The 26,679-nt window shown below is 40.4% G+C and overlaps 1 protein-coding gene across 2 annotated transcripts in view; it reads left to right on the top strand.

Moving 5' to 3' along the window:
- Positions 1-26,176, top strand: part of fam117bb (family with sequence similarity 117 member Bb) — a 34,019-nt gene extending 7,843 nt beyond the window's left edge. The window contains exons 2-8 of one of the 2 annotated variants that reach the window (XM_043249071.1): positions 33-202; positions 10,931-11,023; positions 13,390-13,503; positions 21,296-21,439; positions 21,573-21,807; positions 22,708-22,831; positions 22,997-26,176. In XM_043249071.1, coding sequence (XP_043105006.1) covers positions 33-202; positions 10,931-11,023; positions 13,390-13,503; positions 21,296-21,439; positions 21,573-21,807; positions 22,708-22,831; positions 22,997-23,255 — 1,139 coding nt within the window. In that variant the 3' untranslated portion in view covers positions 23,256-26,176. The remainder of the gene's footprint in view (positions 1-32; positions 203-10,930; positions 11,024-13,389; positions 13,504-21,295; positions 21,440-21,572; positions 21,808-22,707; positions 22,832-22,996) is intronic. The other variant, XM_043249072.1, reaches the window with a different exon arrangement.
- Positions 26,177-26,679: the final 503 nt, after the last annotated feature.

Genomic DNA, 26,679 nt, shown 5'->3' with positions numbered 1-26,679 from the left:
TATCTCCTCTGTGCTTTCTGGCTGTCTTGCAGACAAGCATAGGCTTCCTGTGGCAGGGTCTTGGTATACCACCAGCAATAACGGTAGCATTCGTCGCACCTCTTCTTTGGATGCGCTCACGGCCCCTTACCTGTCTGGACACTGGCCCCGGGATGCCAACCACGCCCCTTGTGCCCCTTGCATGAGAGACAAATCCACTCAGGTGAGTTGCACCGGTTGTACACAAGATGTTATTACTTAGTTTTGAAACGCGTTATTCCAACATCTTATGCCAACACGCCTCCCGTCAATCAGCCACTCCACTCCACTTCAGTCTTTCTGACATCAGATACCTACTTGCATAGACGCGTGTGTTTTGCAAACCACCAGCATGAATCACCTGAGAAACACTTGCTTTGTGCAAACACAAACCCATGAAACCACCACAGACATGTCTTTTGTGTGCACTCTGCACCCGTGAGGCACAGTCGACCTGAGTCTCGTTTAGCACAGCGGTGTGAGTGTCAGCATATTCACTTTGCAGCTTCGGGTGGCTTAAATAGGATAGACCATCTCAATTATGCACTACCGTTCAAAGGTTTGGGGTTAGTAATAGTTTCTAGTTAATCAGTCAGTATTTTTAATATTATTAATATTATTTTATCGTATCGCTGTCAAATGATTAATCACATCCAAAACAAAAACTTTTGTTCACATAATATGTGTGTGGTGTCATTTTTTTAATTTTTTATTATGTATATAGAAGTACACACGCATACAGTAAACATTTTGAAAACGTATTTACGTGTATATTCATATGATTTATATTACATAAAAATATATTTATTGTATAAATATACCTCTTTAACAATATATACGTGCGTGTGTGTATATCTGTATATACATAATAAATACACACACATTATGTGAGCAAAATCTATTATGGATGTGATTTAAGCGAGTTTTACAAAATTGTACGATATCACAATCTTACGAAATATTTCTATTTCAAGTAAATGCTGTTCATTTGAACTTTCTATTCAACAAGGACTCTTGAAAAAAGAAATCGAAAAAATATAATAAATGTTTCTTGAACAGAAAATCAGCTTTAATACTACCTCCGAAGACTGGAGTAATGAACAACTACGAAACACTCAACTGATCCGTCATATTTACTCACCCTTGTGCAGTTTTCAACCAGAGAGACTTTCTTGTTTCTGAAATACCATGAGAAGATATTTATGATTTATATGATGACGTTTTTGCTCACTCAGTCATTAAGGATCCAACTTTCACCTTTATAGACAAAAACAGTTCTTCAAATGACTTGGGGAAAAAAGGTGAGTAAACGATGATAGAATTAACATTTTGGGGTGAACTATACCTTTAAGGCAAGATGAACTTAGTCTTGGTCACATAAACAAATATTAAAATCAATCAGCCTGTATTAAGCTTGAGTCATAGTTTGCCAGTAATGCTTTAATTGCACCAAAATGAATATTATGATAATAAAATGAATATTTATTATTAGATAAAACAAACCATCAGTTTTTGATCTCTGGTGTGGTGAGTGCGTAGGCCACACAGATGTGTTCTCACACGCTCGCTCTTGCCTTTTATTTGCGAGCAGTTATTACCATCTATTACTCTGGGTTGTTAATGTTCATTTTCCACAGGTCCTAACGCAGTCGTGAATTTAGCATTTTACAAAAGAACTGAATGTAACTACAACATAAGAGAAGTATAATGTGAAAGTTATTGCGCGTGAAAAAAGAGAGTGGAGAAAGAGAGATTGAGAGTGAAAAGGAGGAAGCCTCTCCCTGGTTTGTTGAGAGATGAGAGGAAACTGCGGCATATTTCTGGTGAAGGCAGACCGTCCACCATCAAGCTGCATTCTTTCCTGAAGCTGCCTGTTTTTTCCAGCTTGTTTTTTTTCCTCCCAGAAGCACCACAGGGCCGGTACATATCTAAACATTAGCAGAAAATCCTTTTCTTAATTGCTTATTGCTGTCATTTCGACAAATGAGTTATCGACGCGAGTGTGATTTAATGAGCGAAGAGGCATATTTTTAAAAATAAGTGATGTCAGAGGCATGGTGTTCATTTAGATCACTCAGACCCATATAAAAGAGCGTCACAGATTATACGCCCTGGTTCTCTAGGGTCTTCACTTACCCTCTCTCATCAAAGCCTGAGCTTATGTGTGTGTGTTTTTCCTCTGGAGATCCCAGACCTCCACCCAGCTCTTTTTGTCAGCAGCGTGCCTGTCTCACAATGAGTGCAAAGGGAACTTGGCGAGTTGGAGGCGAGTGTGGAATTTGGCCGACATTTGCAGAGCTCGCTTTTTCTCCCTGGACCATCACGCCAAAATAACCAGATCTTGGATCCGTACGACAGTGTCAGTTGCCAGGGAGCTGAGCTCACACCTAGTGACCAAACAACAACACAGAATGAAGGCCTTTGCTGCTCTCCCTGAGAAATATGCAGCGCCACACACACACACGCATGCACATGAATACGCTCTGTGTGAATCTGTATACACCAGCTGTAACAGATTTATAGCCAGTACAGGATCAGCAGAGTGTGCGTTCTGTAACCTAGAGGTTTTGTACTTGTATGGAGTCCACAGCACACGTTTTGAAGCTGCTAGATCCAGTGCTGTAGGTTATGTTTCATGCTTTGTCAGACACCCTGAGAAAGTCATGGGAGGGAGAGAGACAAGTTCTCCGTGAGCCTTCTGCCACGGCGCATCATAATTACAATAATAAAGAAACCTGATCGGACACGCACGATAAGCTGCTCTCAAGAGCGTTCTCAAGAACCAGACCTGAAAACTTCCTCGTTTAAGATAAGTGAGTGCTGAAATTACATCAGCTCACACCCTTGGGGAAGAGGCCGGATCCTTGGAACGAAATCTCTGAAACGTTTTTTTTATTGGGAATGGTTTTTTACCACAGAGCAACCCTTCTCATGGTTATGCACTGGCCCTCTGGGTGTCTTACTACTCATTTTTGAAGCTTATAAAGGGAAATGTGACTCTACAGAGGCGTTTGTGAGGAAATATATTGTCATACTACTTTTAGTAGTGCTTGTTACGGCAAGCATCAGAATGAATATTACCATTGCTCATAGTTGAAGTTGAACAAACCCTTTGATATGTCACCTTTTGAGCTGCTAACAAGACTGATATCTCAAATAGTGTGACTTTGGGATAGGAATACTGAAAAATATTTTAGTACTGATTCGTAGTAATGATAACTTTTTTTTTTTTATATATATACTGTAAGTAGTGATTTTTATTATATATTTTTAAATAAAGCAAATAAATTATAAATGCAAAGTAATATAAAGCAATTTCATAATTCAGTTAATAAATTCAAACCTTTTCAAGTTCAATTCAGTGCAATATTTAGTCTGTTAAATATCTATACTAAACAAAGAAATAATGTGAAAGGAAACTGATCATTTATGTAAATTAATGTCCATATAACCTTTTTTGCTTGTCTCTGCCTCACCTACGCTTCTTTTTATTAGATTTTTTTCTGTTTGTAAAATTTCTCTAGATGTACATATTAGTTGAGCGACAAAGCGCTACCGCCAAGTAAAATCCTCCTGTCAGTGCAGAAGTGTGATTTAAATGTCAATTTAGAGTTACAACAAAAGTCTCTGTGTTCATATTGATCTTATTTTATAACGTCAGACCTGTATCTGATTATTACCACATATGGAGGTGGCCCAAATCAGAAACTAAAAAAAACCCTCCAATTCCATGTGGTGCTTGAGCTCTTTACACTTTTATGAAAGGAAAAAAAAAAAAAAAAAAAAAAAAAAAGTCTTAGTCATATGAGTAAAAACTCAGATTTGGGCCGCTTTTGCCTGCAGTCTAAATGTAGCCTAATTGATAAGATGTTAAATTTGGCTTGCAGGAAGGTAAAACAGTCAGTAAATCCCACATACTTCCTTTTGAAGGAGGGATTTTACTCATTTACAGAGTTCAGAGTGTCATAGCGACATGTGGGTGGGCTCCTTTGACTACGCCACCACCCCTAGCAATATCTTATCAACCCCCCAGAACATTGTAGAGTCATGTTTGCACATCCAAACACCGCTTGCATTTCCTGCAAAAAAACCCCAAAAAACTTAACACCATGTCTGCGTGAGCCTCCTTTCATGTGCTGTAAGGACCACCCATTATTACTAGACTTTGTTTTGATATGTGTGGAATGTGTGAACCATCAGAGAGCTATCCGTTTATGAAGACAAATGTGTGCATGTGAATTCCTACCTACATTAAGCAATCACAGGGATTTTCTGACGTGAGGAATGGTTTTAGGACGGAAAATATGGAGTGGGGTGCATCTGTGCTGTTGCCAGGGGGATTTCCATTTGTAAGGTTTTACGACACCGTGTACCTGCGGAAGAAAAGCATTAACCTTTAACAAGTGTCCGCGTTACTGCGGTCTGTTCGTAGCCGTGCGCACACTTGGCTCACGAACCTCGGTGGCCCTGCCAGCTTTGTTACTTTTTAACAAGAAAGTTCTTTTTGTCATGATAATCCCCCTCTGCACTGACAGGCTAAAAATCTGAAGTATTTTCCAACACTGGTGTTCAGTGTTCAGAAAGCTTGTGGTAAATTTGGCACTCTCTCAGTACCAGGCCTTGTGTTCCACTTCAGCCGAAAGAGAGACAGGTGAATACCGAGTAACAGCCCGTCCGAGGGGAATTCACCACTCTGTGAGAGCTCATAGGGTTACAGAAAAGCTTAGCTGGCAGATTATCCAGACAGCGCTTGTCTCTTCATTGAGGACCTGAAACTGCCTTCTATCAGGGATTTTTATATACAGTGGCCCCAAACTGTGTTTGGAGACTTAAGATAAAGCTACGCTTTAAAATGTCTGAATGTCAGAGCATTAGGTATTGAATTTTCAGAACAAGGTAACAAGACATTTTTTTTTTTTTTTTTTTTCATTAATGATTAGCACTTTTAGCGACATTTTTGCTTGTCTTTGTAAGCTTACACTTAAACAAAAAATGAAAAAATTGTTCACCAAGGCTGCATTTAATCAAAAATACAGTAAACATTTTTCATTGTGAAATATTGTTACAATGTAAAATGATTGTTACCTATTTGAATATATTTTCAAATGTTATTAATTCCTGTGACGGCAAAGCTGAATTTTTTGCAGTCTGTTTTTTTTTTTTTTTTTTTTTGCAGTTTGTTTATCTGAGATCTTAAGTAATGTATGACTTAAATGTTCGAATGCAAATACCTTTTTTGGCACGATAAAGACTTGAGTTTCAGCAAGACATGCAAATATTGTGATTTGCATAGTGGAATGGGGTTGTCCTTTCTCTCTTTCTTTCTCTTTTTGTAACAGGAGTTCTTAGGAGAGCTGATCTGCTGTAAAGGTGGTGTGTATTTTCGTGACTTTGTGTCCTTTTGATTCCCACCATTGTTTTGCATATTTTTTGCACTTTTTTTTTATGTCCTGCTAAACTCCAGTGATTTCGCTCATGAGTTTTCACTGGCTGACTGGGGTTACATCACACACCTAGGGCCTCCACTCATGACCTGTGCTTCAAAGCGAGTCCAAACACAGCACCCCTCTGTTTATAAAGAGCCCTTTGTTTCTGTGTTAATCTACTCTGAGCGTGGGCCCTACTGTAACTTCAACCCTCTCTCTCTCACACACACACACACCTATCCCAAATACAGCCTGTTCCAGAAAGCTACACTCATATTTCCTTTACAATTGTTTTTACCATGCTATTTCTAAGGATGCATCACCATGATACCATGGTAATGCAACATAATACATCTTTGGGGGCCTTTTTGACCAGAAACATTTGGTGTGTATATGTATGTGTGTGTGTGTGTGTGTGTATATATATATATATATATATATATATATATATATATATATATATATATATATATATATATATATATATATATATATATATATATATATATATATATATATATATATATATATATATATATATATATATATATATATATATATATAGTGTCATTCAATTATTAGTGGTTAGAATATTTTTACTTTATTTATAAGTTTGATATATATATATTAGAGATCAAATCAAACTTATAATAAAGTAAAAACGTTCTAACCACTAATAATTGAATGACACACTGTTAAATGTGATATATATCTAAAATCTAAATTGGAATCTAAAATTGCTGTACATTTTATAATGTTTAAATTAAGTTTTAATTTAGACTAAGTATTACATTTTAAAATTAGTTATTGGCCAAAACATGAATATTTATTAGCTTATTGTCCAGAATTTCAAAGTAAGTGCTTACTGTGGTTTTTTTTTTTTTTTTTTTTTATACAGAAAGTAAGGGTGACGTGTCGCCCATCTGGGTGCAAAAAGAGAGTAAATAAATCTCTGATTAAGATCTGTAGAAAAGACGAGACAAAACCACAGCGTCTTTGCATGCCAATTCCATGGCACAAACGTCTAAATTGGACTTTTTTGTGTGTGTGTGTGTGTGTGTGTGTGTGTGTGTAAACGTGTGTGAAAGCGAGTATCACACAGACTGTGTATGTCCTGGCAGGCCTAAGCAGACAGATGCTCCTCCTCCTCAGCAGAGGATCCCTCTGTGCAGCGTCCACAGCTGCTGAACAGAGCCGTGTTTGTGTGCAGCCAGCCTGCTCCGCTGGAAATCTTAAACTGCTGGGAAGGAGGAAGTGATCCTGGCAGTTGGCTGCAGCTCTGAGAGCGAGTCAGGAGCTGGGCGGCCCAGTCCTGCGATCAACACAACAGAATCAGTCATGGAGCTGAACTGCTGTAGAGCAGCACAGCTGAAAGACGACACACACACACACTTGCAGAAGCATTCAGTAAGAGATGGACTGTTTGTTGTCTATCTTAAAGCAATCAACTAAGCAGTCAGTTTGAGCCATCACAGGCCAGACTAACGTCACAGTCGTAAAATATTCTGGTACTGTGGAGAGGGCATAAATCTAGATTGAAATCAGCATTTTTGTGGCAGATAAAAGGGATGTATGTATGTGTCCTTGACCCACTTTACATCTGGTGTTGTTTTGGCTGATTACAATTTGACAGCATTGGACAGTATTAAATAGTAGTGGTACAAAATGTTTTCATATTGGAAATTCATGCATTTACAAAACAGAGAAAATATGCTCATTTTTGAGGTAGTATACTGTATGTGTATGTAATATATATTATTTTAATTTAGTTTTCAGTTATTTTTAATTTCCATTTATTTTATTAATATTTTATTGAATTATATATATATATATATATATATATATATTTTTTTTCTGAGCCCACAAGCTCATGTGATGCAAACTAAAACTGAATGCCACACCATTACAAAGCGCTTAATCACCATCTACTTTAACACACACATAGGAAAAGAGGAAGCTGGCAGACAGCATGAAAGAGAGGAGGAGGTAGAAAAAGCAGAAGTATATAAAGAGTGTAGGCAATGATGAAGAGGAGAAAAAAAGAGATAAAGAAAAGAGGGAGGTGGAGATGGGTATGGGGAAACCAGCAAAACAATAGCGCGAGAAGCGGAAAAGAGCGATGGAACAAAGAAGCACATGCATGGATTAATGAAACAAAGAAAGAAAGGAATTTAGAGGAATAAACGTTGAGAAGCGGTAGGAGAGGTATGCCTGGGACTGTTCCTCCGGCTCGACTCGTGGAGGTTCACAGGGCATGAAGTTAATTAAGAAGAGAAACTTTATCCTACTAGCTCATTCAGCCACATCTTGCTTTCTCTCTCGCTGGGTCTTTAGCTCGGTTTTTGTACTCTTGATTTCACATTCTTTTAACTTGTCAGAAGTTTAACATGTCTGACATATTCCCCTGAATGCTCCCTATTCATGTATGAAGTCAGCATGAAATCAAATTGACGGGTATTCTTTTCTCATTTTATTGTGCTATAACTTGCTCCACCTTTGAAACACCTTTCCTTTTTCTGACTGCCGTCATCAAGGCTGCTAATGCTGTGATCAACAGGTGACAGGACAGTTTCAGAGGTATTCACAATCCACACTATTTGTATAAAGTTAAATCCCGCCCTACTTTTCCCTCTTTCCAATATTTAGCAGCGAAATTCATAACACCTTTCTAATGTTTGTGGAATAACTTTAAAAACAAAGCTAATAGTTCTCATTCAGATGCATTTCTGAGTGTAAATGCGTGTTTAACTGTAAATATGTAAAGCGAGACAGCATTTAATTTTCTGTTAATTTGAGGTTTGACATTTCAGAGCAAGCATTGGTGGATCATACAAAAAGACCAGGAACAGTTAAAGTCATTTTTCTGCATTATTTTCTTTAAACCATGTCAGAGGTTTAACTTTGATCATACAGAGTGTGTGTGTGTGTGTGTGTGTGTGTGTGCTGACATTAAGTGCTTACTTGAAGGGAGTGTGAATTAAAACGAACGTCTTTAATTTGTCGAGAGACAGAGCTTCAGGCTGTACAGAAAAAGGAGAGTCGACTGGTTTTCTTGCACTATTTGTGTAAAAGGCCAAAGAAAGTGTCAGAGTATGTGTCTGTTTAAACAGACCTGTTAATTAATGGTGTGTGTTCAATGCTTGCTTGAATTTTGACACCAGTAAGGAACAAAACCAAAGTACATCATGATGCACGTCACGGGATAAAAACGGCATGTTCGCTTGTTAAAGTGCATTTGATTGGTTGATTTTGACAGCTAATGCATTGGGCTGTTTCCAGTGCCATAGATTTTCTTTTTTCTGTGTTGCGTTTTACAGCTTTGGCTCACACCTTTGAGTGATTTGAGAGAGGCTGAGGCAACAAGATTACTTTTCCATACCTCCTTAACATAAGATCACTCCTCATCTGTGCCAGATACCTAAATAAGGCCATAGCAGTCCAGTAATAAATTTCCATATGGCGTTCTGAGTGAAAGTTTGTGAACATGCTAGTACAGACTTGTTGAGTGTATTGGGTGTAGAATGATCTAGAGTTGTTTATGGTGTAAACCCACAGGCTCTCTGGTGTTGTGCTGTTAACGGTAGCGGGTGTGTGTTTGTGTGTGTGTGGTGTTTGTACACAGTGTGAAGTAATATGTGCCAATAAGTGATCTGAGTGCGTGATAAGTAAGGCAAAGGTGTGCACATACTCACAGCTGAGCGATTCCCATAACTCTCTAGGCTGACGTGGACTACTGATTGTGGGAGCTGTAGGCAACTCGAGTGTTTCTCAGTGGTGTGTTTGTTAGCAACTTTGAACTACCAGAAACTACCTTTTCCTCACAGAATGCTGTGGTTTGAGGAATGTTGCCTGCTCTTATTAGGGTGCCTTTTTTCAGCTCGACAGCTCTCCGAGAGCAGATTGGCATTAAAACCCATATTACTCGGCCCACGATTTCTTTATTATGTGGTATGTATGGTCAGAATTTACAGTACACATTTTCTGTACCCATGGAATACCAGAATGATTTACTGCAGTAAGCTAAAATAAGGAATAAATAAAAGTCACACTGTAAAGAATATAGTATGTCAAACAACAATGTGAACAATTTAACCTTCAATTCCAGTGTGATGAAATGCCTGATGTAATATACCATGACAGTTAAGGTCTCTTTCTTGGCTCATTATTTGCTAAACATATTAATTATTTTATTTTCATTAAAATGTTATATTTTTTATTTTCAAATTTTGTAAATTCATTGTATTACCAAGATGATATCTGGGTGCCATTTGTTGAATTAATCTAGACAACAATATAGCATAATGCTATTTAAAGTTACATAAAATCTTCGAAATGCAGTTATCACTGCTATAGATTTGTGATGCACCAGTGACCAATTGAGTATTAGCTTATCTTCAGCATTGTTTAGATTGGGAGGTTGATATATCAGGCAACATAATGGCTTAATGGCTGTTTGCATTATTGTGTGTGTGTGTGTGTGTGTGTGTGTGTGTGTGTGTACAGTCATGAAGACTCTGCTGTGGCTGCAGTGTTTGCGGTTATCGTTTTAGAGAGCTGTATCACACTTAAGCGCCAGAGACTTCACTCAAAGGAAGCTCAGAGCCAGCCACCCTACGCCCTGTGTGCCTCTCCGATCTCAACTTTGGCAACACCAGCTGTATTTTTACATTTAGGAAGGAAGTTTGCAAAGAAGTTGCACCAGCCTTGTTCTGTGTAAAGATGAGCATTAAGCGGTTTGTATACAGGATGAAGTCCTATATTAGTTTCCCCATCCCCCGGCTTCATGCCTTCACATGGTGGGTGTGTGTATGTGTGTGTGGGAGAGAGTGGTCTCTCCTGTCAGGGGTGTTTTTGTGACATTGTGCATGAATGAATTTAAAGGGCAGGCTAGACAGCCCATTGATATGGTCATAAAACATAAGGGGCATGGAGATTTTTTTTTTTCTAACCGTAAAAAACGCTCTTTATAAAGGTTTGCAGATCCTAAAAAAATGAACTTTATGCCACAGCTGGCAAAGTTTTATATGTATTTATTTGTCTGTCTCTGCTATTATTTCAGATTTTTTTATCAGATGCAAGATGAGTGTGTTGTCGAAGCATCATGTTCTTTCCCTTTGTTTAGGTTTTTTGGCTTAATGAGACAAAAATAAGAGCAAAGAAATTAATCACATGGAGTTCTGGCAAGAACAGCAATGTTCTTGATAAACTTCTGATAACTTTTCCACTGACGTAAAAGACATGCACGTCAATTTGATTTATGTGACTCGCACAATTTCATTTAAATCTGGTAGCATCGCAAATCCCAGTGTTACAAGCAAAATGGCAAGCAGCCCAAGTTTTTATTCTCAGTTGGCTTTGGCGAGTGTTTATTTTGGACATGAGTCAAAAGACTGTATCAGCACACTCACGAGTCAAGAAACAATGCGATGCTGTGATGATCAAAACGTATTGTTGTTTCCTGACGGTCTCATGTGTGTCTCCCACAGACCCCCAGCGCCTGGGCCGATGAATGCGAAGAGAAGAAGAAGGGCTGTCACAAGCGCTCAGCCTCCTGCGGCAGCACTGACCAGCTAAAAGAGGTCAGGACGCGTTTAGGGCCTGATCTCCTCTCCTCCCCCGCGCTTTGTTCCATTCAGCAGAAGCAGGGCCGGGGTTGGACCCCCTCGTTGTTTTTATCTCCCCTGTGTGAAATTGTAGATGAGAAGACGGGGCAGCAACAGGCTGTTGGGGTTGGTGGGGAGGGGAAGATGGAGGCTGTGTCATTATCATATTATTGGCAGGCTCTAGTGAACCAGAAGCAGCCTGGTGTCACCTCGCATTACACCCTCCCTTCCTCCTGTTTGTGTGTGCACCCTTCCTTCCCCTGTCACATCCTCCAGTGGCTTCATACACTGTTCTCTCTATTCAGCCTGTCTTCTTCCTCTCTTCCACCACTTCAAGGGTCTCCTCCCTTCGTATGTCTCAGCTGTGCCCCTTGAGTGCCAGGCTTTCACCGGCATCTGTACATACATTATCTTCTGCCACTCGTTATCTGAACTGCCATCTCTCACCGCTCAGTCGACTCTAAACGTTTGTTTGTGTGTGTGTGTGTGTGTGTGTGTGTGTGTGTGTGTGTGTGTGTGTGTTCTAATTCATAGTTAATCATTCTCTGTAAACTGACAGCAGGTCATATGTGCACTCACACAAGCTGTAGGCAAATCTGACGGAGACCTAGTGAGCTGCCTTACCTAGACAATGCTTAGATATGCCATTCCAGATCTTCTATATTATATCTTGTTTGATAAGTTATTAGAGCAGGGGCCACCAGACTTGGCTGTGGAGGGCCGGTGTCCTGAGGAGCACTGCATTGCATTCTTCTTTGCTGTGCATTAAGGGAAAAACCATGTAAAGCCTCGTTTACACCAAGAACAGTAACCGTAAAGATAGCTATGAAGATAGTGATATTAGCTTGCGAACCAGAGAACAATATTGTCTCTGCGCTGCTTTAAATTCTCAAGCTTATAGTGAGATTCATTTCGATTGGCTGTCAGTGTTATAATCGTTCATTAACTAGGAAAAAAACGGTTCTGAAACTGACCTCTTACAACGTTATCTCTGTGCCTTTGTTGTAATATGGTATGAACTCTTTATCTCTATCTTTATCTTTTCCGTTATCTTTATAGTTACCACGCTTGGTTTGAATGGGCCTTAAGACAGGAGTGAGTGGAGAAAATGTAATTTGTTTATTTATTACTGAATGGTTTTTCAAGAAAATAGATCTGGATATTTAAATGTCTTTTAGGAATTAAAAAATGACAGTCCCTACTTGGAGCCATTCAGTGATGGTTGGATAGGTAGGTGGATGAATGTATGGATGAGTAGATGCATAGATGGATGATAGCCACCAGATGGGTTGATTTTATGGATCAGTAAATGTATATAGGCATAGCTTATGTATTGGTAGGTGAGTAGATGGATGGATTTGGGTAGGTAAGTGTTTAGATGGATGATAGATAAATGAGAGATAAATGAATAGGTGGATGGATGAAAGAAACCGCAATTGACAAGTAAATGAAGCTTGTTACACGTAGTCTTAAAAACATGTGGAAAGAGTAGTGGAAAGAAGTCAGGATCTTCTAATTCTATTATTCAGATGCAGCATTATTATGGTCTGCACGAGTAGTCCCGCGGTTCAGTTTTCATTAGAATGCTCCCTTAGAGGTTAACAGGCCTCAGTAGGTAGAGAGGGACCTGTACCTCTTCACCACAGGCGCACACACACACAGATAAAGCCCACACGGACCCATTACGCTTTGGTCAGAAATGCTTCTTTGGGAATTAATGTTGTTGTCAAATCTTGGCCGCTACAGGGTAAAGGTGAGATTATTCTAATGTCTCATTAAGGGCTTCACTCATAGCCACTATTTAGTGACTTGAGGCTGGACTTACATTCGACATCCGATCCCATCTGTACATGTATTGCCTTTCTCTTCCCTAGGCTGGGGTAAAGAAAGAGCGAGCAGGAGGGTGTATCTGTTTTCTGTTTAACAGACGGATGTTTATAAAGGAAAGAGTATTAATGTAATTGAATGTTTTTGAAAGCATGTGTTTGGGGTGGAGAGAGGGTTTGGGTGTTTATTTGTGTGAGTGTAACAAATTATTTGAATGCTGTGAGGAATGTAATGCCATGAGACAATCAACAATACCATCTGACCGGGGGCTCTGACTCTCTCCGGGCTAGAGTTTGTTAAGACATAACATACAGTACAATTAACAATAAACCCTGATTGTATCGCCGTCACTGTAGTTTAATTATATGCTGTCTTCTATTTAATCAAGAGAGTTCAACAGTTCACCTGAAGTAAGGAGTAATGTCAGTCCTGACAATCTCTCTCTCTCTCTGTGTCTCTCTCTATCTCGCTCTCTCTCTCTCTCCCTCCCTGTCTCTCTGTCTCCCATGTTTCAGATTGTGAAGCTGAGGCAGCAGCTGCAGCGCAGTAAACACAGCAGCCGTCACCATCGAGACAAGGAACGCAAATCTCTCTTCAATGGCAACCATGCTGCTTTCAGCCAATCACAGGTGAGCTCTTTCTCATCTGCTCCGAACCCAGAAGACCCGGTGGAGAAGGTTACCTGGGGTGGTGTGTGTGGTGATGCTTACCGACAGGAACACTATTGCTTTTGTGTCTCTTGCTTTAGTTTACACACACACGCTACCATTTAAATGGTCATATTTTACGTGTTTTGAAGTCTTATGCTCACCTAGGCTGCATTTATTTGATCCTAATTACAGTAATCCCATTACAAATCATTACAAAACAGTTTTTTTTGTTTTAGAAGTCATTCTAATATACTGATTTGCCGCTCAAGATACATTTCTTATTAATGATGAAAATGGTTTTCAGCATTTTTTGATAAAGAGAAAGGCACAAGGTATAAATGAAGGAATAAATAAAAGTATTGTGTAACGTTCAAAATATATCACTTTCAAGCAATTGAATGTGCCATTGCTGATAAAAGTAAAAAGTAGTCAAAGTAATGTTAAGTAAAAGTAACTCCAAATCTATGTATGGAAGTGTACATTTACATTTATTAATTTAACAGATGTTTTTGTTTTTTTCTCTCTCTCTTCATCAAAAAAAAAAAAAAACTTTTCACAGTAGGTCTACATTGCTTATCCTTCCTAAAAAGGCCCGTGTGACTTGTGTGCTACTTTTCAAGTCTTCTGAAGTTACTGTAGCTGTACATGATGAACAGACTAAACATATTTACTAACTAAAAATCCTCAGCCAGTCAAGTCTGTCACATTAATGATACACGAAAGATAGAAGGTCTGTTTATTGACATAAGCGTAGCACAGTGCAGTGAGTGCACGCCATATAAGCAGAAGGAGAAACCAAACACAAACATTGTGTGTCATCAACACAGCAGTTCTGAATGTGACAAAATGATTTGAGAGCTAGAAGTCATCTCCTATGTCCCCTTTATAATGCCTCCTCACACTCTAAGCCACTAAATTTCTGCATAGCTCATTCTCAAAGCGTGTGACTGGGTAAGTGTGCATAGCACGGTGTAAAAGCGTGTTGTGTTGTATGTGTGTGTGTGTGTGTGCGTGTGTGTGTGCTCTTGCACTCTGGTCTTAATTGGCAAGGCCAGGTGCAGGCTTGCAGGCTGTTTCGGAGTGAAAGACCTCTCTTCACGAAGACAGAAACAGTGAATAAATTACTGCGGCCTGCCGCTTGCCCGTGTCTCCCTCTCTCCCTCCCTCCCTCCCTCTCTGCCTCCGTCCTTTTCTCGCTCTCGCTCTGTTTTGTGTTTGTCCATGAATTAGTCCAGCATGTGGTGAATGTGCCGCACGCCTGGTCTTTACTGTACTATAGCTGCCAGCCAGTCAATTAAAGGCCACACTCTGTCCGGCACGCTGGATGTGTGTTTTGGGGCCCGTTGTACGGCTGGGGCTCTTTTTTTTTTTCTTTTTTTTTTTTTTTTTTTGTTTAAGTGCATGTGGCGGGCACAAGCACCATCTGTCGTCTCACTGTATTCATCTTTTGTATTTAATCCTCTGAACTGTACTCAGACTCTGCCCCTCTGTTGCACAAAACACCAGACTATTCACAGCTCGCCCTGAATCGGACAAGAATACTGATTTGACCGGTGTAGTCGAACACCTTACATATTCCCCGCACAAAAACTGTGTTTAGAATGAAATACTATTCACTGGATGTGTAGTGTATGTCATGTTGTCTACAACTTTGTACAAAAAAATAAAAATGCTTCCACGGTCCACATTAGGAGGCAGCATGTTGGTTGCATTGCATTGTGAGAAATGGTAGCCCTTTCTATGATAACATTGATAATAATAAGAAATGCTGCTTGGGCACCAAATCAGCGCTTTAGAATGATTTCTGAAGGGCCATGTGACATGGATTATTAGAGTAAATATAAATATATAATGCTAAATATATAATTGACTTATAACTTTCACTACTATTTATATTTATTGCTGTAATATTTCACAATATTATTGTTTTTACTGTATATTTAAAACCATTAATAAAGTTAATAAAGACAGAGATAGATAAACAGATGAGCTGTGAAAGGTTTGTGATTTCAGCCCCTCAAGGCCATAGCTTTTCTCTCCCCGCACTTGTTTTCTCGCAGCATAGCCTCAGTGTGAGAAAACATATGGAAGTGCTAACCTGCTATTCCAGGAACCCAGACTACCATGTGATCGTTTAGCTATACACAAACACACACTCGCATCTGTAAGCGCCTCCAGCAGATGTACGCGGGGTTGATTGAACGGTGTATCATTAGTCAGTGCCATTTCGTTCTGCCCCCAGATTCCTGTAGTTCTCCTCATAGCAGCCCTGAAGTGGAGCTGGATTGGTCTTTTGAAGGTTTATTTATTCAGGGAGTTTCTCTGCTGTGTATTAGCCATAATTTGAAGCAGCTGAGGTTGAGTTTAGAGCCGGAGAGTTGCCCAGGCCCGGTAATTATAACAAGCATGCATTTATTTGGACGCGAGGTGAGAGGGCATGTTTCTGCGCCTCAGGCTGAGTGGTCGTGATGTTTCTCAGCTGGGCCATCGGGGTCGGGTGCCGCCCAGTGGGTGATGTAGACTGTAAACTCTCTCCCTTCCTTCACATGAACTGTCTGTAATTGTTTGATGACCGTAGGCACTTTAGCCTGACCAAGTTCAACCCCCAAATTTTATCGTAAACTTCCATTTCTCTCTGTCTTCTATTTCCTTTTTGTCTGGGCACTCTGATGTAAAAGCACTTTCCTAAAGAACACACACAGCGCGACCTCTGTGTCGAGGGGGAGGTGTGTGTGTGTGTGTGTGTCGTCTCAAGGGCTGCGTCGGGTATACGTGGGGGTGTTCTTCCCATTATGTGCGTGGAAAGCAGCTAAAGATGAAGTGGCAGTCATGAAAATGGCATTCTTTCCAGAAATAAAAGCCCTGAAGAGGGGGAATAAGAAAAGAGGAGGAATGAAAGTTGCATTTGAAGACCTTTATGAGAGATCCGGCCATAAGGTCAGCAGCTCCATGAGAAGAAAAGAAGAACAACATCAGAAGAGACACAGAAACACAGGGGGACAGCCTTGGAGATGTAGCTTGGGATCTGCTTTGTTACAGAATCGACAAACTTGATCATATTTGTTACAAATTTAAGTCAATAGTATCTGTCCAATCAGTGTTATACTGTTGTGTACCTGTGTATCAATATTTCAGCTATAAATACACTGAAGCATAAAATGTAATTCAGGTTAAATTAAATGTGGTGTCCACTGTGACTAAATAACAATAACATCCATCATATTACTCTTTTATTGCTCCCTAGATGTATAAGCTTTAGTGTTAGTTCTAGCATATCCGTTCAATGGGCTTCATTCATGAAACATCAACAAAACTAAATGCTGTGTAAATCATTCATAGAACTGCTCTTGTGTAAATTTTCACATTGAACTTAATCTTTCCACAAATCTCCCTTGGACAAAAACAACAAGGGTTGTGAAAATTTATCGTGACCTTGGACCTGAAGTTATGAAATGTTAAGCAGATCGTTTGATTCTCGTTTGAGAAGGCTAGGCGTATAAGCAGTACGGCAGTAACTGTGAGAAAGTGTCTTTTCACAAAAATGTCCAGTGGACAAGCAACTGTGGAGCGCATGAGCCGTGTGCGTGTATGGAAAGGGGTCATGAAATGGATTTTCAAATGCAAGCCTCATAGCTCAAAGCTTTCAGTTTTCCCACCTTGTCAAGCTAGGTGCATTAGCATGGCCTAAAGCGAGCTAGTGCAGCTGTACTGTATGCGAAACACTGTGCGGTCAGGTTTTTTTAGTCCTGTCAGAGATATTGGCAGACCCAGATCTTCCTGACATTCAGAGTTTGAGCGTCCATGTGTGATGGATTGCAGGTTAAAGGCCAATGATAAAGGATCCTAACACAAACGCACACCTACTGGCTTTGTTCTCTATCTCCTCTGCTCTACTGTCTGTCATGTGCTGCACTCGATGATCAATAATTAACAGTTTTTGGCTGCTTTCTGGGCTTGACTGTTGTTTTTGTGCCTGAAGGATTGAGCACATCTTTTTCCTGCATTCTTGCCATTCTCTGTGTGGAGTCGGCAGCGCCTGCTAGTGTCAGAAATGAGGCGTGCAGAGGCAGTCTGTGTGCCGTCCCTGGAGCATTTGGAGGAAATGATGAAGCATGCTAGTCAGTTTAGCTTTAGTTTGATCACGTTCTGAAGTCTTACATTAGGAATTGGACTCCATTAAAGCCACATTTCAGATTAAACACGAATCAGTATCTATCAATAGAATCTGAAGCATGTGTTTTGTTTTGTCAGTTTTCTTTAAGCACTTTGTTGAAAACCTATTTGTTCCACACACACACACACACACACACACACACACACACACACACACACACACACACATTTCCTTTTCTTTTTTTAATATGTTGTTTTTATGGGGGTTGATGAATTTGTTGGCAGTACTTCTGATGGATTAGGTTTTTTTGATCACTCGCGACTTGTATTTTTCTAACCTTCTTTTCAAACAGTGACCACAACAATAGAAGCTTCTCAGGTTTTGTTTGATCTGAGTTTTTGGAGTGGTTCTGAACTTTGTGTTGTGAATCCAGGGAGACAGAAGAGATGCGTTGTTAGTCAGTCGAACTAGCGTGGGGCTTTGGAGGGGTCGAGTCTTTATGTCTCTCCACAAACCTTTAGTTAAGCACCGGTCAACAACTTCAACCCTATGAATCTCTTGTTTTTATAAAGACCACAGTGGTCAAAGAAAGGCTGACGTGAAAGTGCTCAGTATAGCTATCAAGGCCTGGAGACTTTTCAAAGGGATTCTTCTGTCTAACCTCTTGTTTTAAAGGCAGACTGCGGTAACCAATACAGGCCTCCAAGGTCCTTTACATGCTGTCGGGAAGACTTTCACTAACTCTTTTACTGAGGCTTCAGTGCGTGTCCATGGACACTGAGTTTTTTTTAAATCCTTTTAATTTTGGTGCAATTAAAAGCAACAGAGAAACTTAAGTTGTTTATATATTCCATTTTATTTCAGTCCACATTCACCCCTCAATTGTAGTTGAATTCTAAAGCGGCATCCGGACTGAATTCAAGCCTTATAAGTTGACTCATTTTGGACATGCTATGTTGAAACTGAAGCTACGTAGCTGCTCACATGAAGCTCACGAACAGTGCAACTCCTGGTTGATTGCAGCAGAGCTTGGCATGAGCACATCATGGTGCTAAGCTAACATAACATAAAGTAAAATTCTGTAAGTAAAAATCCCACTCCCATTCAATCCCATTGTAGTGACTCTTCATCTAACTTGTTAATTTGTTCATTTGTTATGCTTCAAAGTTTATATTATTGCAATTCACCTCATAGTTGTTTGGCTTGGTTCATAGCTTACAGCTATCACTATAGCGAAAAAATATTTCAGCATCCAAGCCCAATGAAAAATGGTCAGGCACTTTTGCATTCTGTAAGTATTTGGTAGATCCTTCACATTTAGGAAAAGTGCTGCTATTTAAGACATCTACAATCATTTTAACATGCTTAATCTGTCCCTTTCTTTTACTTTTTTGAATAGTCCATTTCTTCTCATATATATCAGTACAGAAAACTACTTTCTGTTACCCTGCAACTTTAAACATATTTTTCTGCCAGTATCTATTCTTTTCTACTCTTTTGGTCACAGCACCTTAATTGGAACTTCTTATGTAATAGGCTGGCATCTGTGGTCAAGAAGTTAGCATGGGATTGCTAGCAGTGCTCTACAGACGTCACTAAACTGCTGAGCAGGGTTTCTTAAGTCTGAAGACGACGCCGGTCAGATCAGTGGGAATGACCCAGGGGTCCACGAGTGCCACGTCCTCCTTTATTTTGGGTCAGGTCGTACGTTATTTCTGTTAATGTCACAGCACGCCACTGGAGATCTGATACGTAAACAAATATTTGCCTCTTAGCGACTGCTCCCCGGAAAGTTGCTAGGAAATCACTTAACCGACGTATTGTTTCGAGGTGACCTCGAGGGTCAGGACGTCTCTCAGCTGTTTTCTATATGGATGAGCAGATAAACAACCAAACCACCCAGAAGAAGGCTCCAGAGCACTTTTATGTTGAAACAATATGATATCCGATCAAACGCACACATGCACGTTGGAGCGGTAGCGATGCCGCATGCGAGTTTAAAGCCTGGCTCGCTCTATTGAGATGTTAATGAAGCAGATCTGGCGTGCTTTAAGCGAGGGCCACCGCAGGGCCACACAACTCTCAGCAACGTCCTGCTAATGCCCTCACATTGTTCCCTCATACCCTGAGAAAGAAGAGGGGGAGGGCCGGCCGCGAGCGCATCGCTTCGTTTCGAGAGAGGGGGTGGGATGGAGAAGCACACTTGGAGAAGAAAGATCAGAACTAGGCAGAGAGAGAGAGAGAGAGAGAGACAGACATGATGAAGAGACACAGGAAGGAGGGGGGCCGAGAGAACTAAAATCCAGAGCATGAGCCGAGACGTAGCACAGAGGAGAGAGGGAGAGAGACCGGTGGACCAGGAGGAGGACCGGACCCCTCTCTGACAGGATGACAGGAAGTGGACTCTCAGGAAAGGTGAAGTTTTTGCTCGCTCTCTCACAGGAGACGTCATAAACGGCAGCCGTTAGCATACCGTAGGTGGCACATGCTGTGGATGTGCTTGCTGATGTAACTCGGTTAGCATGTGGTTTGCATGCGTCAGTGTATCTTGCTATATGTCCTGGTTTAGTTGCGAGGCTTGCGTCGAAGACATGCAAGCGAGGATCAGAAGTCGGCCGGCGAGACAGAGTTACATAACTCGCTGATCTGCAGAGGTGATCAACATGCTTCCTTGCAATGTGTCTGTGTGCTGCGCTGTGATATAAGACCAACCTCTGTTGGGGTTTAGCATCATATGGAAAGTGAAGTGTGTGAATGTTCAGCTTGCTGTAAGTTTTCACACAGACAGGGTTTCAGTGGCACATATGTACTCATTTTGAGGTCGTGTCTCTGTTATGCACACTACACCCACACACACCAACTCCATACACACTTTAATCTTCGTTGCTGTCCTGATGCTTTTGGTTGACCACGCAGTTACAAACTTGGGGGGATGCACTTGTGCCTGTTAGTGCTATACTAGAAGAGCAAAACCTGACGACTTCCTGTATGCATTAAATTTTTTTATAAAATATATTTAATATAGAATAATATATATTTCAAGAATTGAAAATACAAAAAATATATAACTTAGAGTAAATGTAACCAGAAATTAGTGGAAGCAAAGAGTGAAAAATTCATCTTTATTATTTGTGTTATTTATAATAATAAAATAAACCGTATATTAGAAATTCAATTCTATAATATATGTTCATTAGTTACATAAAAAAATGATATATATATATATATGAGAAATGTGACTTCCTCTTTTGTTTTTTATTTTTATTTGTATTACAGTACTCTATATTTATAATAACGTAGTAATATGTAATTTAATGATATTTAATGGTATATCTATTAAATGTATTATAAATATAATATTAAATCTGTATATTATAAATTAAATGATAAAATAAAGAGATTATTATTAGTAGCATGAAATGTATAATGTTTGATCATTTAAAATAAAAAGAAATTAGAATTGTATTAGAAATTAGAATTAATTTTTTATTTGTGTTTATGTATGTATGTGTGTTATTTTTATTAATGTAAAACGGGGAGTGGTTCAAAAACTTGATAAGTGGTTGACTCAAGCTCATCTTTCCAATGCGAGCACCATCGAATCTGAGCATATGATCAGCATAAAACAGTCACACTCTTCACTCTCTTCTGTTCCAGGCTCCTATTCCAAAGAGCGTCCTGATCTCTATCCCCATCTCCAAGTCCTCTGTCTCTCGCTTCCGGAACAGCGTGGAGGGGCTGAATCAGGAGATCGAGCGTATTATTATCCGAGACACAGGAGACAGAGAGGAGCATCTTATTGTGAGTGTGCCTGACATGATGCTGCAGAAACACTCCGTTACATAATCTGGGTTCCTCACAGAATCTCTAAAGACTCTGAATGTATTAGTGAAGTTTTGTTTCTATGTTCTGCTGCACTTTTTCCTCTGGCCAGCCTCAGGAGGCTCCGGATGGGCATCGGGCTCCTCCTCCTCTCTGCCAACGCAGCGCCAGCTCCCGCAGCATTGACACACAGACGCCCCTGGGCACCGCAGCGGCTAGTAACCACAGCAACAGCAGCAGCCGCTCTCAGTCCATCTCACCCACGTTCCTGAACGTGCCAAGCGAGGCCTGCAGCGATAGTCCATCTCCCCATGAGGACGAGACTCTGGCTGACGGCCGTGAGAAAGGTACAGCTCACATATTTTCACACCCACGTACTGTACACACTCAGGGCTGTTCACATGTCCCGAGGCCCACACAGAAACTGCACACGCATTCATTGGTTGTGTGCAGGTTGGATTTAAACATGGTCAGATTTGTTATACGGGACTGACAGTGATATACTTTCATTAGTAGCTGAAATTAAATAACTAATTGATCATTCACTAACTAGATTTATTTATTTTTTATTTTATTTTATTTTATTAAACAACAAAGGGTTTAGAATTAATAGTAATAATATTTAGCCACCTTGCACATTTTTATAAGGGATTAATTTAAAGGCAGATTTGTTTGATTGTCATCCGTGTATTTTTTGGTGAGGATTATAATAGTTTTGTGCAATAAAAGCTTACATATTATTCCTATGAATTTGTTGAATATGTCAGATACACTATTGAAGAACTGTGCTGCGTTGGCATCATGGCTGCTTAGTCGCAATGTAAAAGTGTTAAGATGCTACGTCAATTTAACAAAATTTCAGATTTTCTGAAAAAGTATGGGCTTTTTAATTTAATACAATTGTATTTATTATTATCTTTTTTTCCCCATTTAGCTTAAATTACTACTTACTAGGTAATTTAAGTACTTCAATTTCCACTGACTTCAGATAGTTGCCAATGCAACATTTTTTATTTTATTTTTTCAGATAATATTTATATATATTTTTAGGCTTTGTTTCAATTAATCATTTTTTTTCCTTAATAGTTGTAGTGATCCGGAGGATTAAGTAATTGCGCAGGGCTTCCTCAAGACTGACAGTCAACTAATTGTTTAGCACTCTGTTCAGTATCTCACACATCATCTCCACTAATAATCCTGTCTGAGCTGTATTGACATCCTACTCCTTTTTTGTGCCGTGTTCACAGATCTGGCTCCCAGCTCACCCCTGCCCAAATACGCCTCCTCCCCGAAGCCGAACAACAGTTACATGTTCAAACGCGAGCCGCCCGAGGGCTGCGAGCGAGTCAAGGTCTTCACAGAGGAAACGCAGTGAGTGCTGCAGTGTGTCCTGCTTTATCCGCTCCCTCTCCTCGCTCACTATTGTGTTGCGCCCTGAGCCGTGATAGTGTAACATTTACACCGACTTCAAAGCTGAGTCAGAGCTTCTCACCGTCTTATCGCTCTCCTCCTCCTCCTCCTTTTTCATCTCCTCAGGGCCAGGCCTCCGCGGGAGATCCCACAGTTCCTGTGCCCAGATAGGAACAAGGTCAATTTCATCCCCAAGAGCGGCTCTGCGTTCTGCCTGGTCAGCATTCCCAAACCGCTGATGCCCACACAGGAGCTCAACAACCTCAAGAACCAGAGCGCCGGCCGCCTCCCGCCCGAACCCGAGCCGAGAGTCTCGCGAAGAACCTGCATGCTTTCCCAGCAGCCCTCAGGCTCCTCCCCCTCCTCCTGTCTGTCAGAGAGTTAGGCACGCCCCTCAAGCAGCAACTGCGTCCAAATACCCTGCACATTTCAGTAATCGAACATGATTTAAAAAAAAAAAATAAGTGACTCTTAGAGAACAAAGCGGTTGTTATTAATAATAGCTTTCGTCGGGTGAGAAGATGAAACGGTTGCCTTTGCTATGCACATTTTTAGCTTTGTGCTTGTTCTCAAAGAACGAAGGCCATTTGTGGGGGGGGGTTGGGTTTGTGATAAACGTATTTAGCTTTTTATTCTTCCTCTACCATTTATAGATAACGAGTGAACCTGAGAAACGTGTCTCAGATCGTTATGAAAATTAAACTAAATGATCTTTCTCAGTACTGAGGTGGCTGCATAGATCTGTTTTTGTGAGACACAGTGTATATTTTATAATAGTTTGCAGTGGATCGCGTTTGCGAGAATCGTTTCTAACGTACTAGGACCGGCATGCCATTGAATACAAAGGATGCCATTTCAGATGAGACCAAGAGACCTGGTAGAGTGAATTCTGGGTTGATGAAGGTCTCCGGGACTGAATCGTTTTCACAGCGGAAAGCCTTCTCCGTTCAGTCCTGACCGAAGCTGCAGGGAAACGGGAGAGAGTGGTTCTTTGCTCTTTCTCCTCTTCTTTTCTCACTGACGGTGAGAAGACAGAAAGGTGCTAAAGATAAGACTAGCGAGCGCGAGAGAGAACGTCGGTTAACCGCTACAGGACGAGTGGCCTGTAAACTCGATTCTTTTGTTTGCGTAGTTGTAAAATGCGTTTCGAATGCATATGGGTCCAAACTCTGAACTTCGAACCCAGCAGGGAAAAAAAGTGAGAGGGAGAGGAGGGCAAGACGGGATCTGGGTGGACGGACGAGATGTTTTCTCACCTCTGGCAAAGATTAAGCCGATTTAGCTTGAGGAATGTTTGAAAGAAGACATGACAAGTACAAAACCGAACTGCGAAAATGTCCAGATAGTTCACAATTCAGACGTCTATCAAAACATTCGTGGAATGTTTCCGGTGATTTCCAATGAAATAGTTTACAAAGTCAGAGCACAATATTGTCATTAGAGTGATTTAATGCATGCATTCTGAGAAATGTCTGTTTGTGTGTGTGTGTGTGTGTGTGTGTGTGTGTGTGTGTGTGTGTGTGTGTCACTAGATGCAAGCAATTAAAAACGGCACAGATTTTCTCTCCGTTTCAGTGTCTAAGTGGCATTTTCATCATGGAGCAGACTTTTCCAAATCTTCCTTATTGAGCATCTAGGCTGATTTCCTATGCTGTAGTTGTTTTTATCGTTATTTTCGTATGAAATCAAGTAGTGTCTGAAAGATTGTCATTTTATGCAGCTCACGCAAGTGCTTCTGTAGACTTGGCCAAAGAGAATATTTCCTGTGGCTCTGTGACAGTCATTGTAGATGGAGAAAGATGGAATTATAAGGAGACTTAAAGTGCCCCTATTATGGATAATGAAAGGTTCATATTTTGGTTTTGGGAGTCCCCAACAACAGGTTGCCAGGCATTCAAGGTCAAAAACACTTTCATTGTCTTATAATATGCCTTTTTTTCGCTCAACTGCCGCCATACGTTTCTCTCAACAGTTCATTTTACCAAAGCCCTCCCACAACCCTCGCCTGACACTAATCTCTGGTGATTGGTCTGGTGATTAGGTTTGTGTTGGTTTGTGTCCTGCGTATCCAGGTAAAGCAGGCTATTTTACTAGCGGCACCTAGTGGTAAAGAATTAATTTGCGTTTTCATTCAGACTATCACAAAACGACCAACAAGTGGACGGGCAATATGCTAATGCTTCGTGCTGACCTCATACCGAGGCTTAAGATTAGAAAAAAAAATGATTATAAAGAAAATAACTTCAAACGCGGCACACTTTCAGATTTAAAGCTGTTTTACACACTGCATGAAAGTTAATTTTCAAAAATCCATAATGGGGCACTTTAAACAGTTTACCCAAAATTGTATGATTTTCCCATCTCCTGTGGAACACGTAAAATATATTTTGAGAAAAGGTTTTTTTTTTTTTTTTCTCCTGTCCAGACAATGAAAGTCAAAGGGCACCGCGACGGTTTGGTTCCCGACACTCTTATTGTCCGTTCCACATTAGACTGCCACACGGGTTATGATAGCGAGCGGGCCTAAACGATGACAGAACGTTCATTTTGACTGAACTATCCCTTTAATGGACAACAGTAATGCAAACTGAACGTTGTGTCACTCGCTTCCAGGAGTAATTTAGGATTTCCAGAAGTGCCGTGGGAAGGTTTTCAGCATCGCGCTCGGGTCACGGACGGTCCGCTTGCGGTGTTGCTCGTGCTTCGCGCGCAGGGTGGGGTTCCTCAAAGTTATGTTGTTGGGAGGCATTTTAGCAGAGTTCCTGTTTTTTCTTGTTCGCTCTTGTAGTTAAAGCATCGTTTCGAGCTTTAACCGACATGCAACACGAACCTGGAATACTTTAGCACTTTTACACCAGCGTCGCGAATCAGTACGGGACCTCTGTGTTTGAACTGAAATAATCTCGCAGCCTGTGATTACTATCGTAGATCAGTACTCAGGAATGTAAAAGCAGCAATCTCTTCTGGCAACGGCACAAGAATCCAAACATTTCTTGCTCGAAAACAAATTGATAACGTTTTATCAAGCGCTTTGTATATCTCCTTAGGATATGTATTGAAGTAGAGAACTCTCTCACTGTAGGGCCAATATTAATATACTTTTATATGGGTAGCGGCCTACTCTTTGTAATTAGAGCGGAATATCAGTGGGATATTGATAATGTACAACTTCTTAACACGGGGACGGTGATGTATGATGTTGGACGCCGTCTGTCTCGGTGGATGTTTCTCCACATACACCATATAGTCTCTTGTGTTGTTACGTGTGTATGGAACTCACCAGAATAAAGTTGCACTCGCTCCAAACGTCTGAGGGTGTTATTTGCTGCGTGCGAGTCGAGTTCGGGGTCAACGGTTTGTCCAAAAATGAGATGTCTTTGTTGGATGATAGTTGGTGCTGGTATCAAAGAGAACCCAGGGATGTTAAACGGAGCCTTCCAAGTGTCATTAGAAATGCGTTTCATCTCTTGCTGAGAACAAAAACGTGGAGTAATGAAAATATTTGTATTTTGGCACTGGTCTCCTAACATGTGTTGCGGACGCTCTCACACACACCACCTAGTGGTGTTCATGCTGTAAGAACGTGCGTCTTTACATGATGCACACAAATCAAGAGTGACACTTTACATATAGAACTAGGACAGCAGTCCGGTTTTTGGTCAAAGTGAAGATTTGGCAATTAATTAAATGAACAGCTGACTGATCGTGTTGAACAAACATTTTTGTATTACCAGTTTTCTAAAATGTTAGGTTTAAATGTGCAATTGTGCCAAGTCTGTTTCAAAATTGGTTTTAATTCTTTTTTTTTT

The sequence above is a fragment of the Puntigrus tetrazona genome, chromosome 9 (genome assembly GCF_018831695.1).
Source record: "Puntigrus tetrazona isolate hp1 chromosome 9, ASM1883169v1, whole genome shotgun sequence".
Taxonomy (NCBI): Eukaryota; Metazoa; Chordata; class Actinopteri; order Cypriniformes; family Cyprinidae; genus Puntigrus; species Puntigrus tetrazona.
Note: the sequence above shows the minus strand (reverse complement) of the source record. Positions and strands in the feature narration are given on the sequence as shown.